Genomic DNA, 24,409 nt, shown 5'->3' on the forward strand with positions numbered 1-24,409 from the left:
TCTAGGTGTATCTTTCAACACCCAGAAAGAGTGCCTGCGTACAAGAGATCTGTTGTTGAATAAATTGCCCAAGAGCATTCACCAGATTCTAGAAATTTGGCAGGGCCACTGAATCAGGACGAAGAAATGAGCTGCAGCTACTGAAGGAAGGTGAGAGCTCTGCTTTTCTGCATCTCTAAAAGATATGCCTCACATTAAGCTACTACCTCTGAGTCAAAGCATCCACTATCCACCCACATGCCCAAGGAAAGCCACTAAGATATTAAAAAAAAAAAAAAAAATCCTTGTAGTCACCTCACCTAAGGTAAATTATATTTTCATGTTCCCACTCAGAGGTCAGGAATGAACTATGCCTATGTGCTTGAGATTTAAAATGTTTTACTCTAAGTACTGGCTTATTCATCTCATAGCTCTTTACACTCTGCAAGTTTCTCGTTCTTTCTTACCACTGTTAAATTCCGGATTTCTTCCATGACACGAGGCCAGAAGGACTGTAGGCTCTGCTGGGCATCACTGCTGCTAGTACCACCAAATCCTCCTTCTGTGGACATTTTGACAACTGAAAACAAACACACACATGAGATACATTAGAATTAATAAAGACAGACTTTCTGTCCAGGTTATTTATATCTTTCCTTATGGCTGTTTTCACTAATTCATTCAATTTTTCAATCTGAGAAGGTATATAATTGTGCTGAAGAGGTTTCTTAACAGAGACTTGAATGTTAGCAAAAACATATGGAAAGAGTTTCCCCTTCTATCCAACTTATACCACAGAGACTATGAAGGAGCTCTAACTAGAAAACCTAAAATCACCACAAAGTCAAACTGAAATCTTAATGTGAATCAAGGTCTTGTCTTAGGAGGAGACAAAAAGGGCACTTGGTTGATACCCTAGTCTGGTCCATAATTTTCAACGCCATTCCCTCTCAAGCTCACCATGGTTTCCCACACTCCACACTACAGCCTGCAGCAGATATATATATCAGTCCCAATGACTGATACTGTATAGAAATGTAAACTCAAGTCTTAAAAGTAAGAGCCCATTTTATTCTTTTGTTTTAGACACTGTGGTCCCATTTCTTTGAGGCTACTCTTAATTACTATTTGTTCTCATCTCAAGCTAATCTGTCTCAGAGGGCACAGAAGCACTATAGTTTTGGCCAGTAATTGAGTGGGTAGCACCAAGTCTCTGAACTGAAACTACTTCCCAATTCTTTCCTTACCTGAACCTTTCTGTTAGTAACAAAGCCAAAGCATACATACCATTAATTGGAAGATTTAAAGGCATTTGAAAAACAATAGGGAATGAAATTTAGGATAGAGAAAAAAGGGTAAGAACCCGCATGCAGTCAACTGCTTTTGTGATGGGGGAAGGAAGATAAATAAGGATCCCTGAATCAGTTTTAACTGTAGATAATATTGTAAAGTTTTGTAAGATTTACAGGGGGAAAGTATAAAACTCCAGATGGCTTAAATGCTTATGTGGAAAATACTTAAATGCAAGAAACAGTTTAATTAAACACAAAGAATAAGAAACTTAGTGATGTCCTAAGAATTTCTATTCTGGGAAATTATTTAAAAAGGTTTAACACGGGGGCGCCTGGGTGGCACAGCGGTTAAGCGTCTGCCTTCAGCTCAGGGCGTGATCCTGGTGTTCTGGGATCAAGCCCCACATCAGGCTCCTCTGCTATGAGCCTGCTTCTTCCTCTCCCACTCCCCCTGCTTGTGTTCCCTCTCTCGCTGGCTGTCTCTATCTCTGTTGAATAAATAAATAAAATCTTTAAAAAAAAAAAAAAAAGGTTTAACACGCCAGTGACAAGATGCTGGCAGAGAGCTATGGAAATCATTAAGAACTAATTCTGAAAGGCTGAGAGAAAAGCACCAAAGTCAGGTGTTGCGTGACCAAACGTGTTCCTTTCCAGACCCCATGAGGACACATGCTGGGCAGATCCTTTCCGTCAGCAGAGTGGAATGAAGACCGATATATCTAGGTTTAGACTTAGGATGTTTGATTCCCTCTTAAATGTTTGCCTGGGATTGTCCAAGAGGTCTCTAATTTTTTATTTTTCTTTTTCCTTCTAAAGGAAATAATGAGAGGAAAGAGATGGAAAGAAAACAAGAGTAAAATCTTCAAAGCAGATTTCACTCTGGTGTAATGACATTAGTGGGTGATGATGTAATGGGAAAAGATTTGGAGCCAACTTCTGGTGCTAGAGGCCAACAAGCAGCCCTATACATCAACAGGAACTCTTAAGTAATAGGAAGCAATATGATCTTGGAGTTTCTGGAGGGAATTAAAATGAAGAGTGTTGAATCATAGTTGAAATGACTAGATAAAATCTTCAGTCCTCAATAACCAAGTATGGACCTCTCAACTGAACTCCCATGACATTTTCATTCATCACCGTATGCACAGGGCCTATACACTATTCTCCTAGATACACTAAGAACAAATAATCTTTGAAATCTGAAATCAAAGTAATCTAAAGAAGTTTATTTTTAATAGATACTTACAAGGTACTGATGACAATGAAGAGAGACTCTAACCTTTTATTTTTAACAAAATAAATATTTTTATTTTTTAAAAGATTTTATATTTATTTGAGAGAGAGAGAGAGAGCACAAGCTGGGTGAGGGGCAGAGGGAGAAGCAGGCTCCCCGCTGAGCAGGGAGCCCATATGGGACTCGATCTCAGGACTCAGGGATCATGACCTGAGCTGAAAGCAGACGTTTAACCGACTGAGCAACCCAGGCGCCCCTTGACCTTAACCTTTTAAAATGTAGCAAACAAAAAATCTTTCTAGAAATAAAAATAAACATCAAAAACTTAAAGAATCTAACCTTTCATTGTATGGATCCATGGACAGGCCTGATCTTAGCAAAACTGGCCACACAAACTGCTACAGTCAAAGGATGAAGATGCACACCACACCACTGCCGGTGTGGTATCTTTGTATACCTGCTAGTGATGGGTAGGTTCAGTTTGAGTGAGATTTAGAAAGCTGGTAACAAGGTTTGGTTGTCCTCTGATCTGTTCCCACAAACATTACAAAGGCACACAATTCAAGAAGCACCTTTAAACTTTATCTGTGGACAGTCTGCTTTTAAATTTTGAGCTATCCCAACTAAGGATGTGCTGGTGTGATCAGTTCCCAAACATCAGTGCAGTCAACAGATCATGAATGAATCTCGCTGGCTCAGAGCCACACACTGTTGGGAATGAGGGTGAGGTATAAAACAGAAGTTAACAAGTCTTTCTGGAACTGAGAAATGTGTTAAAGGTTAAATTTCTAACTTCAGAGGCCCATCTACATTAGAAAATCACAAATGGATAATGGCAAAATACACAAGTCAGTAATAATGTCCTTTTATTTTATTGCATCATAAATGTTTAGGACTTAAAAAAAAGACATCAAGAGCCACCAAGGCTCACCCCTCTAAGAACACACCCACAGCTCTATTCCAACCTCTGCCAACCCCCACAACCCATCACAAGTGGTATTCAGCTTCAATATGAGCATGTCCGTCCCTGGTTCTAGGAAACTGGCTTACTGGTAAGGTACGATTTTCCATCTTTGGACAGCTCTGACTGTTCTTTATATTAAGTTATATTTGCAAAGTTCCATTTGAGCTCTGGATTTAGAGTTTCAGCCCTTACGATTTTTCCATCCAGAAACCTCTTTTTATAAATTCTTGACTTCAAAAACAAAGCTATTCTCATCAGAAACAGAAGATCTTCTCATGAGGAACATGATTTCTAGCGTCTTTGCAGAGATGATTAGTAGGTAATTCTTTTAATACCTCTTAAAAGAATGTAAATTGTTACTATAAATTCCTAGAAAAGGTGACTACTTTTGTTCAAAAGGTTTTCCTTGGGGTGCCTGGGTGGCTCAGGTCATGATCTCATGGTTGTGGAATCGAGCCCCACTTTGGGCTCTACGCTCAGCGGGAAGTCTGCTTGTGGATTCTCTCTCTCCCTCTGTCCCTTGCCCAGCTCTCTCTCTCTCTAAAATAAATTTAAAAACCTTAAAAAAATTTTTTTTCCTCAAAGCAGATTCAGTCATTAATGGGGCTTTAAAAACTAGACCAAATCTCAAGCAAAAGATTTTATAAAAATAAATTGCTGTTCTCAATAGTTTCTGACTGTGGCACAGGATTAAAATAACGAAACCTAATCAGTAACAAATTTTGTTCACTAAACACCCCAACAAGCTAAAAAAATACATACTAACCTTGGTTAATCTTATCACTTCTCCCTTTAGTAAATAAATACACTGATTGCAACTAAGTTGATTTTGCTACAGAAACAGCCTATTCATAACATATACAGCCCAAGGAATATGTGCCAGATCCAATTTCTAGGGTAATGAGAAGGTATGTATTTAAAAGTAAGAAAGACTAATATTTCAGGATCCTTTTTTTTTTCTTTGAGAGAGAGAGGGAGGGAGGGAAGAGCGCATGCATGCACACATGAGCAGGGGGAGGGAGAGGGGGAGAGGAAAAAGCAGACGCCAGGATGAGCCCAGAGCCCAATGTTAGGGCTCAGTCCCAGGACCTCTGAGATCATGACCTGAGCCAAAGTCAGATGCTCAACCGAATGAACCAGCCAGGCACCCCCAGGATCCGTTTTATTCCATGTTAAATTGCTATCTCTATCACAGGATAAAGCTAGTTACATACAGTTGACAACAAAACTGCCTTAAGACCAAGTGCATTGCTTTAGATCACTCATGAAACATGCAGCATTAGGGGCACCTGGGCGGCTCAGTCAGTTAAGCATCCAACTCTTGATCTCAGCTCAGGTCTTGATCTCTGGGTTGTGAGTTCAAGCCCCACACTGGGCTCCACACTGGGCATGGAGCCTACCTTAAACAAACAAAGAAACACAACAAAGACAACAAATACAGGTCACTTTTGGGGCGCCTGGGTGGCGCAGTCAGTTAAGCATCTGACACTTGGTTTCAGCTCAGGCCCTGATTTCAGGGTCATGAGATAGAGCCCTGTATCAGGCTCCGACCTCAGCAGGGAGTCTGCTTAAGATTCTCCCTCCTACCTCTGGGGCTCGTGCTCTCGCTCTAAAATAAATAAATAAATCTTAAAAAAAAAAAAAAGCAACATGCAGCATAGAATTTCCCAGATTTAATTCATTATTAATCTTAGATTTATCATTCATGTTCATTAATTACTTCATAATACTTGAATAAGATGTCTGTTTAACTGTTTATAATAAAGATGTAAGGATCAGATGAAGTATCTAATGGTTGTTGCCAGAAATAATCTCAACTCCCAGTATCTATTAATTTATCTGCTTTTAAAAACAGTTTGCTTTCCAAAGCTAGAAAGGGGACACTCAAAGTCCATCACAAAAAGGCTGTTTCTCCAATGCTCAACTCAACTGCCATCTGTCCACAAGTCTTCTCTAAACATCCCCAACCGGACATGACCACTCCTTCCTGTGAACCTTCAGAGCCCTTGATCTACACCTCTTTCTGCCCTCACCATGTTATCTTTTATGATCATTATTTATGTGTATGTCTTATCATATTTCCCCTTATGGTTTACAAGCACCTTGTGGGTAGGACCTGAATATGATTCATCTCTGGATCTCTCACAGCATCTAGCACACAGTCTGACAGATTACTCCTGAATGAAGGGGCAAGAGAGTTCCTGGGTATGGCCTTTCTGAGAAAAAGAGGTCTCTCGGAAGGGCTGGCCCTGAAATAGACTTAATGGGATTGCCTGAACAACCAAAGGAAGTGGTTATACAAGCTATCCTGTGAAGCTCAGCATAAATGAGGTTCTCTCTGGGCCTTTAAAACAAGAAGGACAACAATCAGAAATCCACCTGAAACTGACTTACTGAAGTGAATTTAAGATAAAAGGACAGGGTAGGAAGGCCACAATGTCCCCCTCACCAACACCCTGAAGCTGCAAGGCGGACTGGAAGCCTGGAAACACGGGTGCATACCACTCCTGAGTATAAATCTTTTGAAAGACAGAACTTTTCAGAAAAGTGACCAGGACAGATTAGTAAAGTTCGAAAAATTAATGACAACAGGTAAGTAGAAGGAGGGCAAATGCCTCTGTTTGGCCATTCTTTAGCAGGAAGATAAAGAGAAAATCATAGAGGAGATAAGATGATTCAATCTGATCATTCAAGGATGGAAAAATCTAGCTGTCACGCTAATATCCAGTTACTCTTTACCACTGATGAAGAAAGAAAAAGACCTAACAGTTTTCAAAACATCTCAGAAGCAGAGTGCTCCTCGTTTTAAGATCTTGGAAATCTTTCAAGCTCTTGCTCTTGACCAGGTACCATGGCTCACCAAATCCTCCCTCAGTGATACAATCAGAATAAAACAGGATTTACCAAAGTGATCAACCTCATGAAATACAAAAAACTATAAGGTTTTATTGCAATATTCCCTGGTTTCTAAAATTCTGTACCTTTAGACTCTAGCTCTCTTTCCTTGGCATATACCTCATTCTCTCTCTGAGAGTCCTTTATAACATGCCCAAACCCACTATACAGTCTTTGAAATAACTAAAATCAAATAGATGTTGTTGGGAGATAATACCTAAAACCCTCACATAACTGTTCAAGGAAAAAAGGTCAAAGAAAGCTCCCCTGAAATGAAACCCAACCCTTGACCAACACTGCTTCCTATTAAAGTAGTAGAGCTGAGCCACTCCAGGCGGTCAGGGTTACCCAAAAATAACACTCTCATTGTCAAATGCAAGCTAATATATCCCACCCCAGTTTTAACTGAAAAATCTAAACATTGGTACCATGTTTCCCTTAACGACCCCCCCAAATCCAGCTTACAGCCTTTAGGCCGTAGGCAACCCCAAACATTGCTGTGTACCTCCCTATGTTCAGAGCACCTGTCTTCTTCATTCCCTTTGTGACCTGCATTGCTGTGTACCTATGTTCAGAGCACCTGTCTTCTTCACTCCCTTCGTGACCTGCATTGCTGTGTATCTCCCTATGTTCAGAGCACCTGTCTTCTTCACTCCCTTCGTGACCTGCATTGCTGTGTATCTCCCTATGTTCAGAGCACCTGTCTTCTTCACTCCCTTCGTGACCTGCATTGCTGTGTACCTTCCTATGTTCAGAGCACCTGTCTTCTTCACTCCCTTCGTGACCTGCATTCCTGTATCTCCCTATGTTCAGAGCACCTGTCTTCTTCACTCCCTTCGTGACCTGCGTTTTGATCACGTCTTCCTGTCATTAGATGACATACTTTTTATTTTGCCCAACTGGCAGCACTTTCACATGCATTTTATTATGTTCCAGTACTGTTCAAGTATTTACTGAAGTTAGTTCCAGGTTTATTTGAATTAGCCAACTGCTGGGATGTTATATTTCAAATGGTGAGTGAGCAATGCAGAGAAAGAAAGAATATTAACATGAATAACTAGATGGATAAGAAAGGCGTAGGATTTAAGCTTATTTGTGCTTGCCATGTTAGAAATTCTTCCACGCTACAAAGAAAAGTGTAAACGAAATTTGAGAACTAAGACTTTTTAAACAAAACAATTCTACCAACAGACGATTCAGTTCTAATGTTTGTACAGATGGACTTGAGGATATACGCCATTTTCGATCATGGCTAAGAGCATATCAAGCCTTAAGGAGGCATACTTTCTCTACAATAAAGCGAATCTCAAACCAACAATTTCAGGAAGAAAACAGCACTACTCTGGAAACTGAAAGACCTGTGTTTGTTAACTGGCCTGCTGCCTACTAACTGGTAGCCTTGGGCCAGTCATTCCACTAACCCACTCCAGGAGCATGTATACTGAACATACAGGGGTGGTCTGGTATGGAAGACCTTCACTTGACCAATTGAGGGTGCAATAAATGAATGAATACAAAAGACGACAGGGTGATTAGAGAGAAAAGAGGGGTCAGCAATCTTTAAGCTCATCTAAGGTTTCTACTTAATCATGCGAGAAAGCACTAAGCTTAGTGCCAAAAACCTTACTACTTAAATTCTAAACCCTTACATAACTGGATACCAGCTAGTCAAACTTAATGGCAGGTTATTACACAGCACCCACCACTGTAAGTATGAATATCGAAGCCTGACTGCAGACCTCTTTCCCCAACCCTGATTAATGCCAAGTTCAATGTTTGAGGGTACGCCTGATTCTAGCTCCGAGAAACTAAGTATGAAGCTGTTTCTCAAACTGCCTACTGGGAGAACCATGCTTCCCAAAAGACTAAGGGTTGGAACTAGCTGCACATTATTCTCCCTAAAGATCTGTTCACAAGGACACATTTTTAAATTGGCAGCAGAAACACTTTTCCTTCAGAAACAAAAACATGTTTCTGTTTCCTATCTACTACAACATAATCTTTTAAACAAGGGCCAGATCATAATACAGTTATAACTGGAAAAAAATGAAGGCATAGCAACTGGTATAAGCATAATGAAACTGATAGGAAGGCATGAACAGAACAGTGTAAGATCTGTTTCTGTGGAAGAGAAAATGATATGTAAACATCTTACTTCGCATACTTTCTTCCTCATTTGTTTATTAATGTTCAACTTAAACCATCTTTGCATATATGACAGCAATAAAACACTATTTTGTATGACAGAGGAAAAAAAATCAAGTATTTCAGTGGAGTACTCTAAAGCATGAGTCTGGGAACGAGAGCCCACAGGCCGAAACTGGGCCTGCGCCCTGTTCTCGTAGATTAAGTTTTATTGGAAGACTGCATCCTCATTCATTGACACTGTTGAAGGCTGCTCTCACACCACAACAGTAGGGTTGAAGAGTTACAACATAAACTGTAGGACTTGCAAGCCAAAAATATTATCTGGCCCTTTACAAAAAAAAGGATCAGATAACATTCAGAACCCAGTTCTAAACCGTAACTGCTTTCTTTCACTGAATCCTTCCACGACAGAAGTAGTGTCATCCCTCATTTACTGACGGGGCAACTGAGCAGTGGAGGTTGAGAAGTTGCCCTACAGCACACGGCTCCCTCACCTGTTCAGCCTCCATTGGGAGTGAGCTGGGCCAGCCCCCTCCGCCCAAAGGAATATTTGTTAATCTCTGACTCTCCAACCTCACCAGAGTAAATACTTGCAGGAAGAATGGTGAGTTACTTGTTTTTCAGGCTCTGAACCTGAAAGAGAATTCTGACATGGAGCTGGAGACAGAAATAATGCCAGTAGCCTGAGTTAAACTGTATCCTAAAACAAAGAGGCATTTTGCTTACTAGATCCCTTCTCAGATTTAGAAATCCTGAGAACAACCTCTTCCTGCTTCTGGCAGGATCCTGTATTTGTGCGTGCCCAGCAGAGGTGAGAAGTGTGATTCTGAAGAATGCTGCAATGCCAACTGAAGAGCTGTAGAGTTCACAAACTACTTGTCACATACATTACTCTCAACTGATCTTCACTCGGCTCAGTGATAGAGATATCAATATTATTCCAATTTTACAAAAACGAAAGCTAAGGATTAGTTAAGTCATTTGCTCAAGGGCACAACATAGTAAATGGTGGGGGCAAGTCTGTTCTTGCCTTATTACAGCTTGTTCGTTCTCCCTTTTCGCCCTGTTTTAAGGGTTGTTATATTCAAATTGTTCAGAGAGACCAACAGTCTTGCTGGGACCAATGACTCAAATCCTTAACCCAAAAGATCATTTTTATCCACTTGCTCCCACCATCTCTGTGACAATAATAGAAAATGCTAGTGGCACTCCTATCTACTATCATATAAACATCCTTTTCTCGTTTCTGTTGTTTCTTTCCAAGCTCTGTCGCTTTTTTCTTTCCTATTTTATCCTTCCCCTTTGCCTGTCTCCAGGTCAGTAAGCAGCACCCATGAATACTCAGCTGTGAACAGTGGGGGGCAGTAAAGTACCAGGAAATACATAAAGAAAATGGACTAGACATGGAGGTTCTGGCTCTCTGGCTACTAACTTGCTATGTTCATGATCTTGGGCAAATCACTTAACTTCTTGGGGCCTCTGTTCACCTGTAGAAGCACCTCACAGGGTAGCTGCAGCACACGAATGGGAAGATACATGCTAGAAAGTCTCGAAAAATACCAAGCATCATACAAGTGCCAGATGGTATATCATCTTCACTGCTGAGAGCAAGGCAAGACATCTATACCTGGCCTGAATGGTCTCAAGCAGAGCACCGAGCCCAAAGACCAATCTCCCTTGAGTACCAACTTGTTTCTTCCTCTAATTTAGACTTTGTTAACGTAATTTCTAAGAGTCCAGCTTCCAATGAATGGAAACAAATACATAGAAACCCTTTCCCATCTCTCTTATAGACATGAAATAAATTGTAAAGCCCTTTATACTGTTAAATTTAGAATGAGTGTACTCTTCCCAAGAAGCAAAGAATTCAAATGGATATGACTAGGAATGCTCCAAATTTTAATCCCCAGGAATGTCAGTAACAATAGCTATGCAGGTTTTCCCTCCAGACTAATCCAAAAACATTTAAATTCCTAGAACATGTCTCCTTGGACACATCAGACTTCTGTAAGCTAGGAGTGTGTGTGGCTGCTTTGTCCTTCAAAAGAAAACCTTGTTTGTTACATTAGGGGACAGAAGAGATCCGGAGTCTGGGCAGCATCCACCTTACCTGGCCCCACCACCCAAGAAAAAGATTCTGTTTTGAGCTCTCCCAAAATCCTGGAGTACAGCGAACATGTTCTGAAAGCAGGAGACTATTTCATGGAATGAAACCAACCTTGTTAAGTTTTTTTCGGAATAGCACAGTTAAGAAGCTTGCTTTTTACAGTACAACTGTAACAAACTAAATACACACATTCACTAATTAGTGGTCACTAAACTTTTCTTCCTCCCCAAAAAACCATTCTCAGCACCCAATAAAATCTATTCCTACAATTAACATATTCACTTTCTTCAGACTTGTGTGACATATTATTATTTGTCATGTTATTTCTTTTTCTTTTCTTTTTTTTTAAAGATTTTATTTATTTATTTGACAGAGAGAGAGACAGCCAGTGAGAGAAGGAACACAAGCAGGGGGAGTGGGAGAGGAAGCAGCAGGCTCCCAGCGGAGAAGCCTGATGTGGGGCTTGATCCCAGAACGCCGGGATCACGCCCTGAGCTGAAGGCAGACGCTTAACGAAGTGAGCCACCCAGGCGCCCCTGGCATGTTATTTCTTAAGCCTAAAATTTCCCTGCTCTTATGTTCTCCCTAGTTCTTATGTAATTGTCTTTGTTTCTGGCACATCCTCAAGGGAAACACGCCTTGCTCATAGTGGGAATTCAACACAATTCTACAGAACAAATACAGGCTCCTCAAGAACTATTTTAAGACCCCAAGTATCTTGGCCTCACTCTGGCTTTTCTTTGAAATGTTCATATGGGGAAATCCCTTCTAAAGTACCTATACCCAGCTGTGCAATACCCTTTGTGCAGTTATCTAACAGAAAAGTCAAAAAGAGTAGGGAAGGAGAGAAACCTGTTCTTCTTCAGAAAATGCACCACGAGCATAGATAATTATCTAATCCCAGACTCCACTGGAAAATGGGAGATTGTGCTGAGTTAATCCATCTAAAAACTTTGGGAGGGGGGTGGGCAAAGAGTTCTCAATTAAAAACCTGTAGGTGTTGTAAGAACGACAGGAGGAGCTTGGTTGTACTGATTTGCCTGTGTGGATTCCGTTGGTTCAGACACTGAATTCTGCCCTCTGTGTACTGTCTTTTATGGTTGCCTCAGATGTTGGAAGGAAGGAAGGAAATGAGAAGAGCATGAGAAGAAACAAACCCTCCAAGCCAAACAAGCGCTACACCACCTACCTGCATGTATACAGCTGTCAGGGGCTGAGATGGTTATGCTCACCTTTTTTTCAAGATTTTATTTATTTACTTGACAGAGAAAGAGACAGCCAGCGAGAGAGGGAACACAAGCAGGGGGAGCGGGAGAGGAAGAAGCAGGCTCCCAGCAGAGGAGCCCGATGTGGGGCTCGATCCTGGAACGCGGGATCAGGCCCTGAGCCGAAGGCAGACGCCCAACGACTGTGCTCCCCAGGTGCCCCGACCATCTTTTACACCTGTACGTGCTTTACACTTCGTTCAGCAGCACTCTTTCCACCATCTCACTTGTTCTTCACTACAAACCCAGCACAGTTACTAATACTCCCATCTGACAAAGACACTTCATCCAGGTGGACTGAAGGACTTGCCGTAGGTCACAGGAATGAAACCCCACATGCCCTGAGTCTCCGTTCTGCACTCTTCCACCACATGTTCTCCTCCCTCAGTAGAATTAATAACTCAACAGGGGACCCAAAACTTAAGAATGTATAACTCCTCGAAACCTACAACATTAAGTCCATTTTACCTTCAGTTTTCCCGATCATTCTCCTGGCAAAAGTGCTCCAAAAGGCCAAGGTACCAGATTCTTACACATGTCAAAGTGGAAAGCTTAAGGTTTCCAAGCTTGTTAAAGCTGTAGCTGCCCAAAGGACTGGGAGTCGGAGCCATGTGGTCACCAAGAGTGAGAATGAAAAGGTTTGATAGATGAAGTTCACTCCTTGGGGGCCTAGTGATAAGAAGTCGCTCTATCTTTTCCCCTCAGTTCAGAGGAATAGCCTTAGCCTAGGCCCCTTGCTGGAGATGCTTCCATAGGTGCACACTCACAGGAGGAATCATCTGGCTCAATACTATGCAGTGATTCAAAATTATAGCTATTGCCACACTGTGAACATGGGGACAATGTTATTTTAATTATGCAGTCATCACTCCAAGAAATCAGCATTCCTTTGTTCCAACTACCTCATCACTAGGGCTAAGGCAAGTATTATAAATCTCAGACAGGAAATATAAAGCAAATGATTATTTAAGAATACCATGACTCATCTAAAAATACCAATCTCTGCAGCTCCAGATAAGAACACAAATGTATGGGGTGCCCAATACATACCATAATGTGTGTATCTGCACAACTAAGGAACACCACAGGACACCTAACACAAATCTAACCTCATATCTGTGTGGAAAAAGTTCTTCAACTACTTACTCTTTCTCAGGGAATTTAGGGTTCAGGAAAGACAATTTCCCACCACACTCATTGGTGGTACTCATTTAGCACCTATCTATTCCACTATGCTTTGTTCTGAAAAGAAAGATGGCTGTGTTTGACAAAAAACTTAAAATATAATTCAGTTTGACTATGTATTTGCTCCTTTTATGACCAACCTGTTTACTCGCTGCATGTAAGATTATGTATGAATTCTGGGAGAAAAAAATGTGTCTCCTTTTGGGGGAACAGCAGCACACACAGGGAAAGGGGAGGCGGAAGGAAGAATTAGTGCTATTAGACAGACATAGCTACAGCTTGCCTTTCATAGGCAGTAACAAGGTGCAGTGCAAAGAACACAGGGCTTATGTCACTAGGCTCTGCCTCTGATTTTCTCACCCACAAAATGGGGATAATAATCTTCTGTCCTACCCACCTACCTTACGTAAATATGAAGTGAGAGAATAAATATAAAATCACTCCATTAACTGTAAAGTACTATTTCATTATTACATTGCTTAACTACCTTCAAGGGTAGCTTCATGGGTATTTGGCCAATTACCAGGAGAGAAATAACCATGGAATTCAGGATATAAATAAATAATCAGGTAGAGTGGCTGGAAATTTACCACTCTTTCTCTAGTGAAAAGTTTATTATCTTTATTTTAGACTGAGGATAATTACAACATACCTAGGCTAGTAACTAAATACACATGCCTTATATTAAAAGTTCTGCTAAATCCTACAGATGAGGCTATCCTACTCATGGTAATTTATATTGTATGCTGCTCACCGGTGTTATCATGATCATGCGGCTATATATTACTTGCTAAGCAAATGCTGCCAAATTCATTCCTCCACGTGTATTTATGTTTCATGCAGAGGCTGCCGTCTGAGACTTCATAAAGCTAACGCAGTGAAGATTAAGCCCAATGCGACTCAGGAAAAAAAACCCTAGATTTTGCACTGGATGGAGGTGTGTGTGTATACTTAAATACGAAAGCTTAAGGCTGTACATACACACATATGCAGAAACATATATATATATATATAACTAATCTCAAGGAACTACCAGGTAACATTTCACAGAAACATTTGTACATTTTCAGCATAAGTGAAGGCCACCGGATTTTAGGGCAGTATTTCTAATCTACATACCAAGGCACACATTGAAAATGTTAATATTAGTTTTCTGAATACTTAACCTATGGGCTGATAGCGATGCCCTCATTCCATTTAACTTGTCACAAGATCATATATCACGCATGGTGCTCTAAGTATGCTGAAAAAATGTGGGCTAACAGTGATACTGTACTTTGTTATGCAGGTCTGAATTAGGGAAGTTATAGATATTCTGCAGTTTTAACTAAACTAACATTCAAAAAATAAATAAGTAGCTTTAGAGTAAAGCTTTAGGGTAAAAAAAATAAATAGGGGTGCACAATCAAAAAAGCTTACAGAACACTGACCTAGGGGTGCCCGGGTGGCTCAGAGGTTAAGCATCTGTCTTCGGCTCAGGTCATGATCCCGGGGTCCAAGGATCAAGCCCCACATCAGCCTCCCCGTTTGACAGGAGGCCTGCCTCTCCCTTTGCCTCTGCCTGCCACCCCCACCCCCCACTTGTGCTGTCAAGTAAATAAATAAAATCTTTAAAAGGAAAAAAAAAAAAAAGAACACTGACCTAGAAGACTCTACCATGTTCATTTCTACATGTCTCAACTTGAGGGTCCAGCCTTTCTTGTGTTTCCAACTTTGACACGAAGCTTTATTCTTCTGGTCCTTCAGTCCATTCTCTCTCCCTTGATGCCCTCCCATCTATTCCCCAGGGTCAGCTATAATCTCTATAGCTTAAATTCCAAATATACATTACCAATTCTACTATTTCTCCAGTCCTGCAACCTGGATCTCCAACCGGAAAGCCACCTGGAACTCAAACTCAAGCTCCATGTGTCCAAAATCTTCTTCTCCCAAACCTGCTCCTTCTAACTTTTCAATTTCTATCCTCCAGTCACCGAGGCTTAAAACCTCAGAGTCATCCTGGACGCTGCTCAATTCTAATCAACTTCTAGAATCTGTAGTAACAGTGTCCAACAGTGTCCATCCCCTGACTTTTCTTCTTATGGTCACACTCTTTGTTCAGAGGTCCTTATCATCTCCATATAATAACGAAAATGATGATAACAGCTAATGCATTTAAGGCTGAGTGCCAGGTACAGTTCTAAGCCTTCTGCATTGCTTTTTTTCACCCTCAAAACAATCCTGTGAGGGTTGTGAACCTAGTATGTGAACGCACTGCATTGTTCACTGTTTCTGGTGTCTTCTACTCAAATTCTGCTTATCTCTACATAATGATGCTTACTAAATCTTATAAAAGCACACCTCTGATAATGCCACATCAACCTACTACCCAAAATCTTCAACAGTTCATCAATGTCAACAGAGACAGTTCAAATTTCTTAACCTGGCAGTCACAGCTGACCCCAACTTACTTCTCCAGATTTCCTTGTTTTTCCACTCCCTCTGGTTCCTAACTCACCTCTTTATATGCTCTAAGCAGACTGGGCCATTTATTGCTCTCTTCAGCACATGCTGTATTTTTTAAATCATGACCTTGCTCCTCCTTTCCCTGTGCCTGGAGTGCCCTTGTCCCTACCTCCCTGAGTCCAACGCCCGGTTCAACTGCCTTCCTTCATTCCTAAGTCAGAAGTAAAGGTCTCCCTTCCTCTGAATTCTGTGTCCTTTGGTTGTACCTTCCATATCAGTTTCACATACTTGATATACATCCTCTGTCTCCCTTACCTTAGATCCTGGAGTAAAATTTTATTTGCACACATTTTTAAAGTCTCCACATATAAGACGTGCATGTCTGGTGAATTAGTGAAAGGAAATGTAAAGCATCCACTTTCAGTATTTTCTCAGAGGTAAGAACTATACAGCTTAGGGAGATAAAGGAAAATTCATTTTATCTGGGTATTTCCAATCAAGTAGGTCTTGCTTTAGTTTTCTATGTAAATGAAATGATGAGGACAGACCAAATGATAGTACTTCCAAGAAAAAAAGTAACCAAGTGAATCAGCACAGCTGTTTGCTGTGGTTTGTCTCCTTTCTTCCTTTGAACTAAGCAACACAGGTCACCAGCTATGTTATGCCACTTTAAAGTTAAACATTTACTACGTGGCTTTTTTTTCCTTAGTTCTGCCTTTACACTGGAATTTACCTTCATTTCTTATCTTTCAACTGCCCTTTTTCACTACAGAGTGCAGCGCTGTAACTTAATTTATAGTAAATGCTCTAAACAGAGGAAAACTTTTGGTCATGTACTGAACAGTGGGATGTGGCTCCAGGATGCTCAGGGGAGAGACGGGAAGATAAGGGTGACAATACAGACAGAATCTGACCAAGTTTTAAAGGTCTGGGCGCAATACTGAGGCAGCAGAGAGAAGAGGTTAAAAAGAAAACAAAGTTTCTGGGAGATGCAAACACAAGGACGATACTATCCAGCTGTGTCTACTCTACTTTTCAGACGCGGTAACCCTCAGCACTTACACATCACTTAAGATGCATATCATTCAAGCTCTCACTCTTTCAGTAAATTGTAACTTTAGTTCAACTATATGAAGGTGGTGAAAAGAAATCCAACTACATAAGAAAAAACTTTAAAAGGTTCAAGCAGATTATGGTCTATCAGAGAATATGCAAATGAGAACAAAACCAAACCCACAACTACCCAAACACACACGTGCAGATACACAATACTACTACTTTGTTGGTGGTAAAGATTAAAGTTAACATAGTTAAAATATTATTTGGGGAGTATATAGACAATGATTTCTATTTCAGTCTTGTCAAATGCTTAAAATGACCCTGGGATCTTTGTTTATGAAATACCAGTTGGCTTAAGGACTCACTTGAAGAACCAGGCCCGAACTTGTTTGGGAGTTAACTTGTTCTTGAGGTGTAGTAACCACCACCACCACCAAAACACAAAACAAAACCAAACCCCAACTGGCATGCAGGTGTTGTATCTGTATACCTTAGTTTACTTCCTTGTAATATATAAAAGTAGCCCAGCTCTCTGGGACACCTCAGCCAGGTGGGCACCATTAGCTTCCCAGCTGATTCTCTGCTTTCTGAATAAGCCAGTTGGCTGAGGCAAGAAATCTTCAGATCCCAAAAGGGACTTAAGTCTGCACAGCAGATTTTCTAACCAACAGACTCCACATGGAGACTTTTGAACCACTTCCATGGCCCATTTTCTCTGCTCCTTCTGTGTTCAAATAGCAAACCTGTATGGATGTACTAAAAGGAAGAGAAATATGAAAAATTAAAAACAACCTGGAGGAAGAAAAGAAACCTGGAAGGAACTAAGCAGGAGTTGAATGTCTGAATCTGCATAGGCCAATCAGTAAAAAGCTGAAAGATTGGGGCACCTAACCTCTCTGGGCCTCAATTTCCCCACTTTACAAGAAGGGAAAAGACTAGATCCCTAAATGATTTCCATCAGCCGAACTTAAGACTATAAAAGCTATGTATGCATATATTATTGGGGCCAGGAACATGCAAAAATAACTCCATTCATGAAGAAGACCATGTATAAATGATTAGCTTTAAGAATACTTTTAGGGTTACTGAAGCCTCCATGAAAGTATATAGCTTCTCTAAAAGGAGACCTCATCTTGTTTTAGGAACAAAAAGCCCACAGTGACCATGACTGCTGCTTTCAAACATACACATCCCAGGAAGTGGACTTTTATTTGAGGCCAATTCCAATTGTGCCAAACCCTATTCTGTGTGAATGATTCTCTCAATGCATAGAAAGGAGGCAGACATCAATGCTGACTGACCACGCCTGATAGGAAGTGACTTAGTAGGACAGGAAATCAAACAGATCACAAAATATCCACCCCCCCCCCCAGGGGAAGAAAAAGAGTCCTAAAAATAGATGACACCAGGCATGTAAAATGGGTGAGAAAGAAATCCCCATGGGTTTCCACCATTTATCTTGGAAATGTATCTCACAATATGTATCAGCTATGTGGAATTCATGCCAGTGTTTATATTTTGATGAGACCCCAATTATTTTTTTTCAAGTCTTTATCCCAACATTTACTTGCTTGCTACTACTTGGCAACCTCTACCTACGTCCCAAGTTTGAAAACTGACCCAAAAAATATGACCACAAAGCAAACAAACACAAAAAAATGGCTCCAGTTTACTTTATAAATATTTGTTGCACAAACTAAAAATGTAACCTCTGCTTAGTAAACATCTGCAACTATTAGAACTTACCTGCATTATAACACAAACCTCAGTATCCAATCAGAACAGGTTCCCAGTTTTTATTCTGAGAGACTCCCACATCTAGTAAGGATTTTTAAAAAACCAGCATTCCCATTTCATCTTATTCTGAGACACTCTCAACTTTTGACAAAGGGGTTAAAATTCTTTCACAGGAATCCTGGTAAGGGAAGGTCTGATGGTCTCAACAAATGAATTACTTAGGGTCATGTCAGCACAAACGGGAATATGCATGTGAAGGCATGTGGAACCATGTTTAAAAAGAGATGTGTCGGGTTTAAGCAAACTCTTTTGTAAACATTAAAATATTGGCATTTCTTTTCTTTGACGCCTCACCTATCCTCCCAAGTACTTAACCCCCGCCCCCAATAGTGTGGATTAATAGCAACTAGTATTTATGTAGCAATTCATAATTTGCAAACCACTTTGACATACATGCTCTCATTTGAGACTCACCACTAAATAGGAAGGTGCTATTTTTAGGTCCCATTTTTACATGTGACGAAGCTGACACTAAATGGCTGACTTGCCCAAGCTCACAAAGCTGGTGACAGCTACATGGAACCTGAACACAGGTCTCCTGACTTGAAGTGGCCTGCTTTTGCTACCGCGCCATGCTGCCTCCAATACTGTAATCAGAGTATAAATAAATGCCCAAATCTAAGACCCCTTCTAAATCGCCCCCACCCCCACACACCCACTGCTAGTCTAAGTTCTAGTTAGCTGTGGAAGGTCTATGCTCCTTATGGAAGTAGAGTTTTCTTCATTTTTCTGGAAAAACATTTATCTGGCTAATGTGTTAAATAAGGAGATCATATAAACACCATCCGGCATATACTGGAAGATACCTTAGTCACCAGGGCTTCTGCATAGGCGTGCCTATGTGCATTTTTCCAGTAGTGGGTCAGATTCTCAAGAGTCCATGACTCTGAAAAGGATAAGAACCCACGCTAGAGGCAATGGCTAGGTATCGTTCCAAGCAGCGAAATCCACAAAGTTCTCAGAATAAAGAGTTTTAATCAAGGCCTCATACTGTGCCCCACTTACCTTCTGCCTTCCCTGCTCCAGGCCTCTTCCCAGGCTAAAAGAGTCATTCGGTATCTACATCAGTTTTTTAAATCATACATAAACCTGGAGCAACTGATAACATATAAATCAATGACTTATAAAATATAAATTTAAGTTATCTGTTAAAATGTAATCCTAACACACACTCCTTTCTCTTATGATTTAACTTCCCAGAATGACAGTTTTCTTACCATAAGCATTCCAATTCCCTCAAAGAAGTTTTACAAACATAACTGCTTTGAACTCCTGAAATGCCATTCTTCACTAAGAACCCTCTAGATTATAGAGAAGACAAGGTAGCGTGCAAGGAATTCTGAATCTGTTAGGCAGTTCACTCAACTATCATACCAAAAGGATTTAGAATTTTTTTGCTGGGGGAAGGAACGGAGAAGAGTGGGAGAGAGAATGAATGCAGCCCTATTGTCTTACTGCTTGAAAACTCCTAATCTAAATCTGTAACATATTCCTACCAACCACTGGACTTGAACATCAGAAGTGCAGCCTCTTTTCATCTTAAATAGAGCTTTTCAGTCTAAATCTGTATAAACAAACTTTGTCCTTCAATCTTTCAACTCCTCGGCAGTTTTTCAAGGTCACTTTTGCGAGCAACGACAGAGGCCTGCATCGAGCAACTTTGACTGCTACACCACTCCAAATCGAAGAGCCCCAAATCTAAACCTCTACCTATCCTCTCAGGTAAATCCTTTACACGAGGGGAAGCCAGGGGAAGGCAAATCAAACACCCTCCAAACTTCTCTACAAGGGCCTGCTCCTTTTCCCTACCCAGAGACTGAGTACTGCTGGCTCACTGCTCCACGCTGAGTCTGCTGCAGAAATGTTCCAATGACCTTCATTCCGTATTTGCAAAGAAGAAGAAAACAAAGAATTGCTTTTGAAAATCAAGTGTATTATAGATGTTAGTACATGGGACAGAAGAGTTCACTATTCACAAAAACTGGCTGCAAGCAACCAGCATTAGCTCCGTATCCCTAAAAGAGGGGGGAAAATTATCAAGGGCAAAAGATAGGGTACCCGTATTCTTAACTTTCCTATTCACAAACTGCAGATAAATTAGGATTCAAAATATTTCATACAGAACATGAAAAACACTTTGCTCACACCATTTTTAAAAAACCAAACCAATGTCTGACAAAATGTGTGAAACTGGTAGAAAAAGATTTGCTCCTGTCACTGCCAATATAGTGGAAAAGTATGTCTCTCACCAACATTCTAAGCTAGAATGTGTATTTTAAAACAAAGATTGTTGCTTAATTACTGGTACGTATTAGAATAGAAGCAGACAGGTAAATCAGGAAAGTTACGGGAGAATTCCACATTGGCATGTGGGCCTTCACCGTTAGAACCTGCGTCCGTGCAAACCACATTTTCACACAAATTTAGAAAAGCAGTAGTGCTGCTTCCACCTCTGAAAACACAGATGTCAACAAAGTGCATGGAAACAGAAAAAGTCTTACAACAACTCAGCTTATTCTGTAGGAAAGCTTCAGTGCACTTGAACAAAGGAAAATTATTTGGAAAACAGTTAAGTTTACCCAATGCAAAGAGAAAGTGCTTTGCTTCTGTGTACCCCTGAAAAATGATTAGCCTTTCTTCATGTACCTGATCTTGTCAATACTCAACTAGGAAAAGAAATCCTTGGTGAAGGGCATGCAAAATCGAAACAGAGCCAAGGTATTCTAGGTGCACCAAAAGGTATGCATGGAATGTAAAGTGGCCATTTTCTGAAACAGTGCAACTTGTCTACACTCTCTGAAGCTAAACAGTTTCTACCATTTTAACACAAAACAAAGAATTAAACTTACCGGGAACTGCATTAATTTTACATGTAGTTATTTATATCTCCTCGGACAGGGAGAATTTAAGTCACTCCTAGCCCTCCCCCCCAAAGGACGGAGGAAACAAAAGGCAGCAGGAGATGCAGAAACCTGAGTCTGGAATGTCCACTCCAGTGAAAGCCCGAACAGCTGTCCCCCCACCCCCCAGCAAACTATTCGCCATTTTTCTTTGTCTTTCAGCTGACCCCTGCCTCAGTGAAAAACTCCGAGGCTCCAATGAAGCCCTGCAGCCTCCTTCCACTTTAACAGTCAAAGGCATTCAATCTAGCATGCTATTTGACACCAAACCTTGCCTCCAGAGTGGTCCCATTGGCTGAGCTGCTTTATCAGCTAAGAACACAAAGCCACGATTGGCTGTTCACGTCATCAGTTACCTCCTTTGTACACTTCCTGTTTTAAAGTTACCTTGAGACGCAGAACAGGGGTCAGATCCAGACTTCAAACTATGGGGAACTTAAGGCTTGGAAATGCCTGGCAAATGCACACAGCAGATGCACTAGGGCCTCCTGTGTTTCCAAAACAGAGGAAACTGCAAATTTACAATTGTTCTTAAAATCCCACGAAAGGGTTGTTACAGTTCCCACCCAAAGGATTTCTTATTGGCTGTCAGAGTTCCATTTAAAAAATTTAAGGTAATTTAACTGCTTCTGATTGGCCATCAAAGATGTCTGTAAGATACTGCTACAGTATCCTATGGCAGTAAACCAGAGAAGCAATGTGCACAAGATCGGAAAGTTGTGACTTAACTATCTACAGTTTTCTGTTGAGCATTAACAGAAGAAGAAAAAGAAAACAGGGTGGGCTCATCCAACAGCTTCAAAGAAAATGTGACCTCTTTAACAGTAACAAATAGTGATACCAATGGCCATACAACAGCTTGTAGTCTTTCTAAAAAGGCATCTGTCATTACGTCCCTGGTAATTTTAAAAACCCATATCAGTACTAGGATAAATCACCTTATTTTGAAACACAAACTAAATAGGAAAATTCTGAAGTAAGATAAGAAGGCAGTGACAGAGATGGTAGCATTTCCAAAAGGTCTACCAGGAACCCGAGAGGGAAATACAATGATAAAGGGGGATGGGGAGGAACTGGCAGAGATAGAACACCAGTGACTATAGTTTAAAGCTCATTACAGTTTGATGGATTAATTAATTTAGGTTGGTCATAAAAAAATGTTGATTAGCTTTTAATATTACAGTTTTGATATCATAGAGAATAAACTTTTCTGCCACATTTTCAAGAATAAGTAGCAGGGATGATCTCAGGAGAGATACTGTGAGTACTGCAGTTACTGAAGACATTCTGGGGTTTACACCATGGTGGTCAAAGATTTGCTTATGGATTTTGGGCCCAACTACTGAGGTGTTAAGAGGAGCCTCCTAATATGGTGAAAATGAATTAACAGTCTTTTTTCTTTTCTTTTTACAAAATATTCAAATAGAAACATTGCACTATTACCAAAGGCCTTTAACAGTCTCCTTAGATCTGCTTCCTCCCTTGAAAGCTAAGTATCCCAGGACTAAACAACACAACTGTTTTGCTAGCAGAAGGAGAAATACCTCGGCTGACCTTACATGTGAGATCATCATGGGCATATGCAGAGATCTGGCAGCGCCCTGAAACAGAAGCAAGGTGGTCCTCCCAATTGCTTTGCCATATTAACTTCTACACATATTCCACTCATTTCTCACATTGAAATAATAATTTCTGAACACCACCAATTAGTGCCAGGTTCTATGCTTAGGTATGTTACAGACATCCCCCTCTAATCCTCACTATCCTCTTTTGTATGTGAGAAAGAGTGAAGGAGAAGTCTGACAACTGGCTCCTAACCATACATTGAGGATGCAAACTCAGGTCCCATACAGGGTGCTATTCTTTTTATTGTACCACAATTCTGACACCAAGACCCAGGGCACCTCAGGGCACAGCCAAGGAAATTCTTAGGGGTCACACGTACGTAGAGGCAGCATAAACTATTACACCCAACTTCATTAATTTAAAAATCAGAAATCTGACTGATGTTGAGCTTGATCTCTTGGTTAGAGACCTAGCTAAGTATGTGACAAAATATCACCCTCTCCTTAGGGCCCCAAAGCTACTAGAAGGGACTGTCTTCTCTTCTATCTCCAGCATACTCTGCAACCCTGCAGAAAGCAACTCCTGAGCCATAAAGGGCAGTGTGGGAGGACTACCAGCTGCTACAAAAAATCTTCCCCATGCCTTTCACCACCAATCCAGGCTGAAATTTGGTTCTTGTTCCAAATCCCCATCCTTGACTCTGTGTTTGATGTACCCGATTAAACCAAACATGTCCCTTAATACTCTGTGAAGGTCTCTGGCATAGTTTTTACTAGTTCTTGGAAAGTTTGCAAGAAAAACACTTCAACCCCTATTTTTTTCTTTTTTAAAGATTTATTTATTTAGGGGCGCCTGGGTGGCTCAGCCGTTAAGCATCTGCCTTCGGCTAAGGTCACGATCCCAGGGTTCTGGGATCGAGCCCTGCATCGGACTCCCTGCTCGGCAGGAAGCCTGCTTCTCCCTCTCACACTCCCCTTGCTTGTGTTCCCTCTCTCACTGTCTCTCTCTGTTAAATAAATAAATAAAATCTTTTTTTTAAAAAAAGATTTTATTTATTTATTTGAAAGAAACTTAAGCAAGCTTAAGCAGGAACTCTGCACTCTACTTGGGGCTCTATCTCACACCCCTGAGGTCATGACCTGAGCTGAAACCAAGAATCAGACACATAACCAACTGCACCACCCAGGTGCCCCTCAACCCCTATTTCTCATCAACAGCCACCTTGCTATAATTCAAGCTACTAGTGGGAAAAGAAGTGAAATTATCCTAGAATTTCCATGTGGCAGCCTGGCCCATTCATTTACTATTGCTCTCCCCTCTCTAGCCTGTTACTGTAGATAAAAGCCTCATGGGATCGCTGGGATTCCAACTCACATTCTTCCCTGGTCCTGGATCTCAGCAGCCCTCCAACGAGACAACTGTGTCGTCTTGCCCTAAAAAACAACCAGATCACTATGAGGCAAAATGAAGGCCTCTGATTAAGTGGTTCAAGCTTAAATGCTCTCAAAGTAGGTATGGTGGGAACTGATGCTCTTGGTCAGAAAATTCTATGATCCTGGCCAAGTTACTTAAC

The 24,409-nt window shown here is 40.9% G+C and overlaps 1 protein-coding gene across 8 annotated transcripts in view; it reads right to left on the bottom strand.

Annotated features, from left to right (window-relative positions):
• The window catches only part of NFYC (nuclear transcription factor Y subunit gamma), a 64,253-nt gene that overhangs the window by 27,345 nt on the left and 12,499 nt on the right, over positions 1–24,409 (bottom strand). For 2 of the 8 annotated variants that reach the window (XM_057310733.1, XM_048220335.2), the window contains exons 2-3: positions 24,211–24,269; positions 447–559 (exon numbers count right to left, since the gene is read on the bottom strand). In XM_057310733.1, coding sequence (XP_057166716.1) covers positions 447–551 — 105 coding nt within the window. In that variant the 5' untranslated portion in view covers positions 552–559; positions 24,211–24,269. Of the gene's footprint in view, positions 1–446; positions 560–4,758; positions 5,072–17,063; positions 21,636–24,210; positions 24,270–24,409 lie in introns of those variants that run through there. The other 6 variants (XM_057310732.1, XM_057310736.1, XM_057310731.1 and 3 more) reach the window with 5 other exon arrangements.

Source organism: Ursus arctos, unplaced genomic scaffold (assembly GCF_023065955.2).
Source record: "Ursus arctos isolate Adak ecotype North America unplaced genomic scaffold, UrsArc2.0 scaffold_12, whole genome shotgun sequence".
Lineage (NCBI taxonomy): Eukaryota > Metazoa > Chordata > Mammalia > Carnivora > Ursidae > Ursus > Ursus arctos.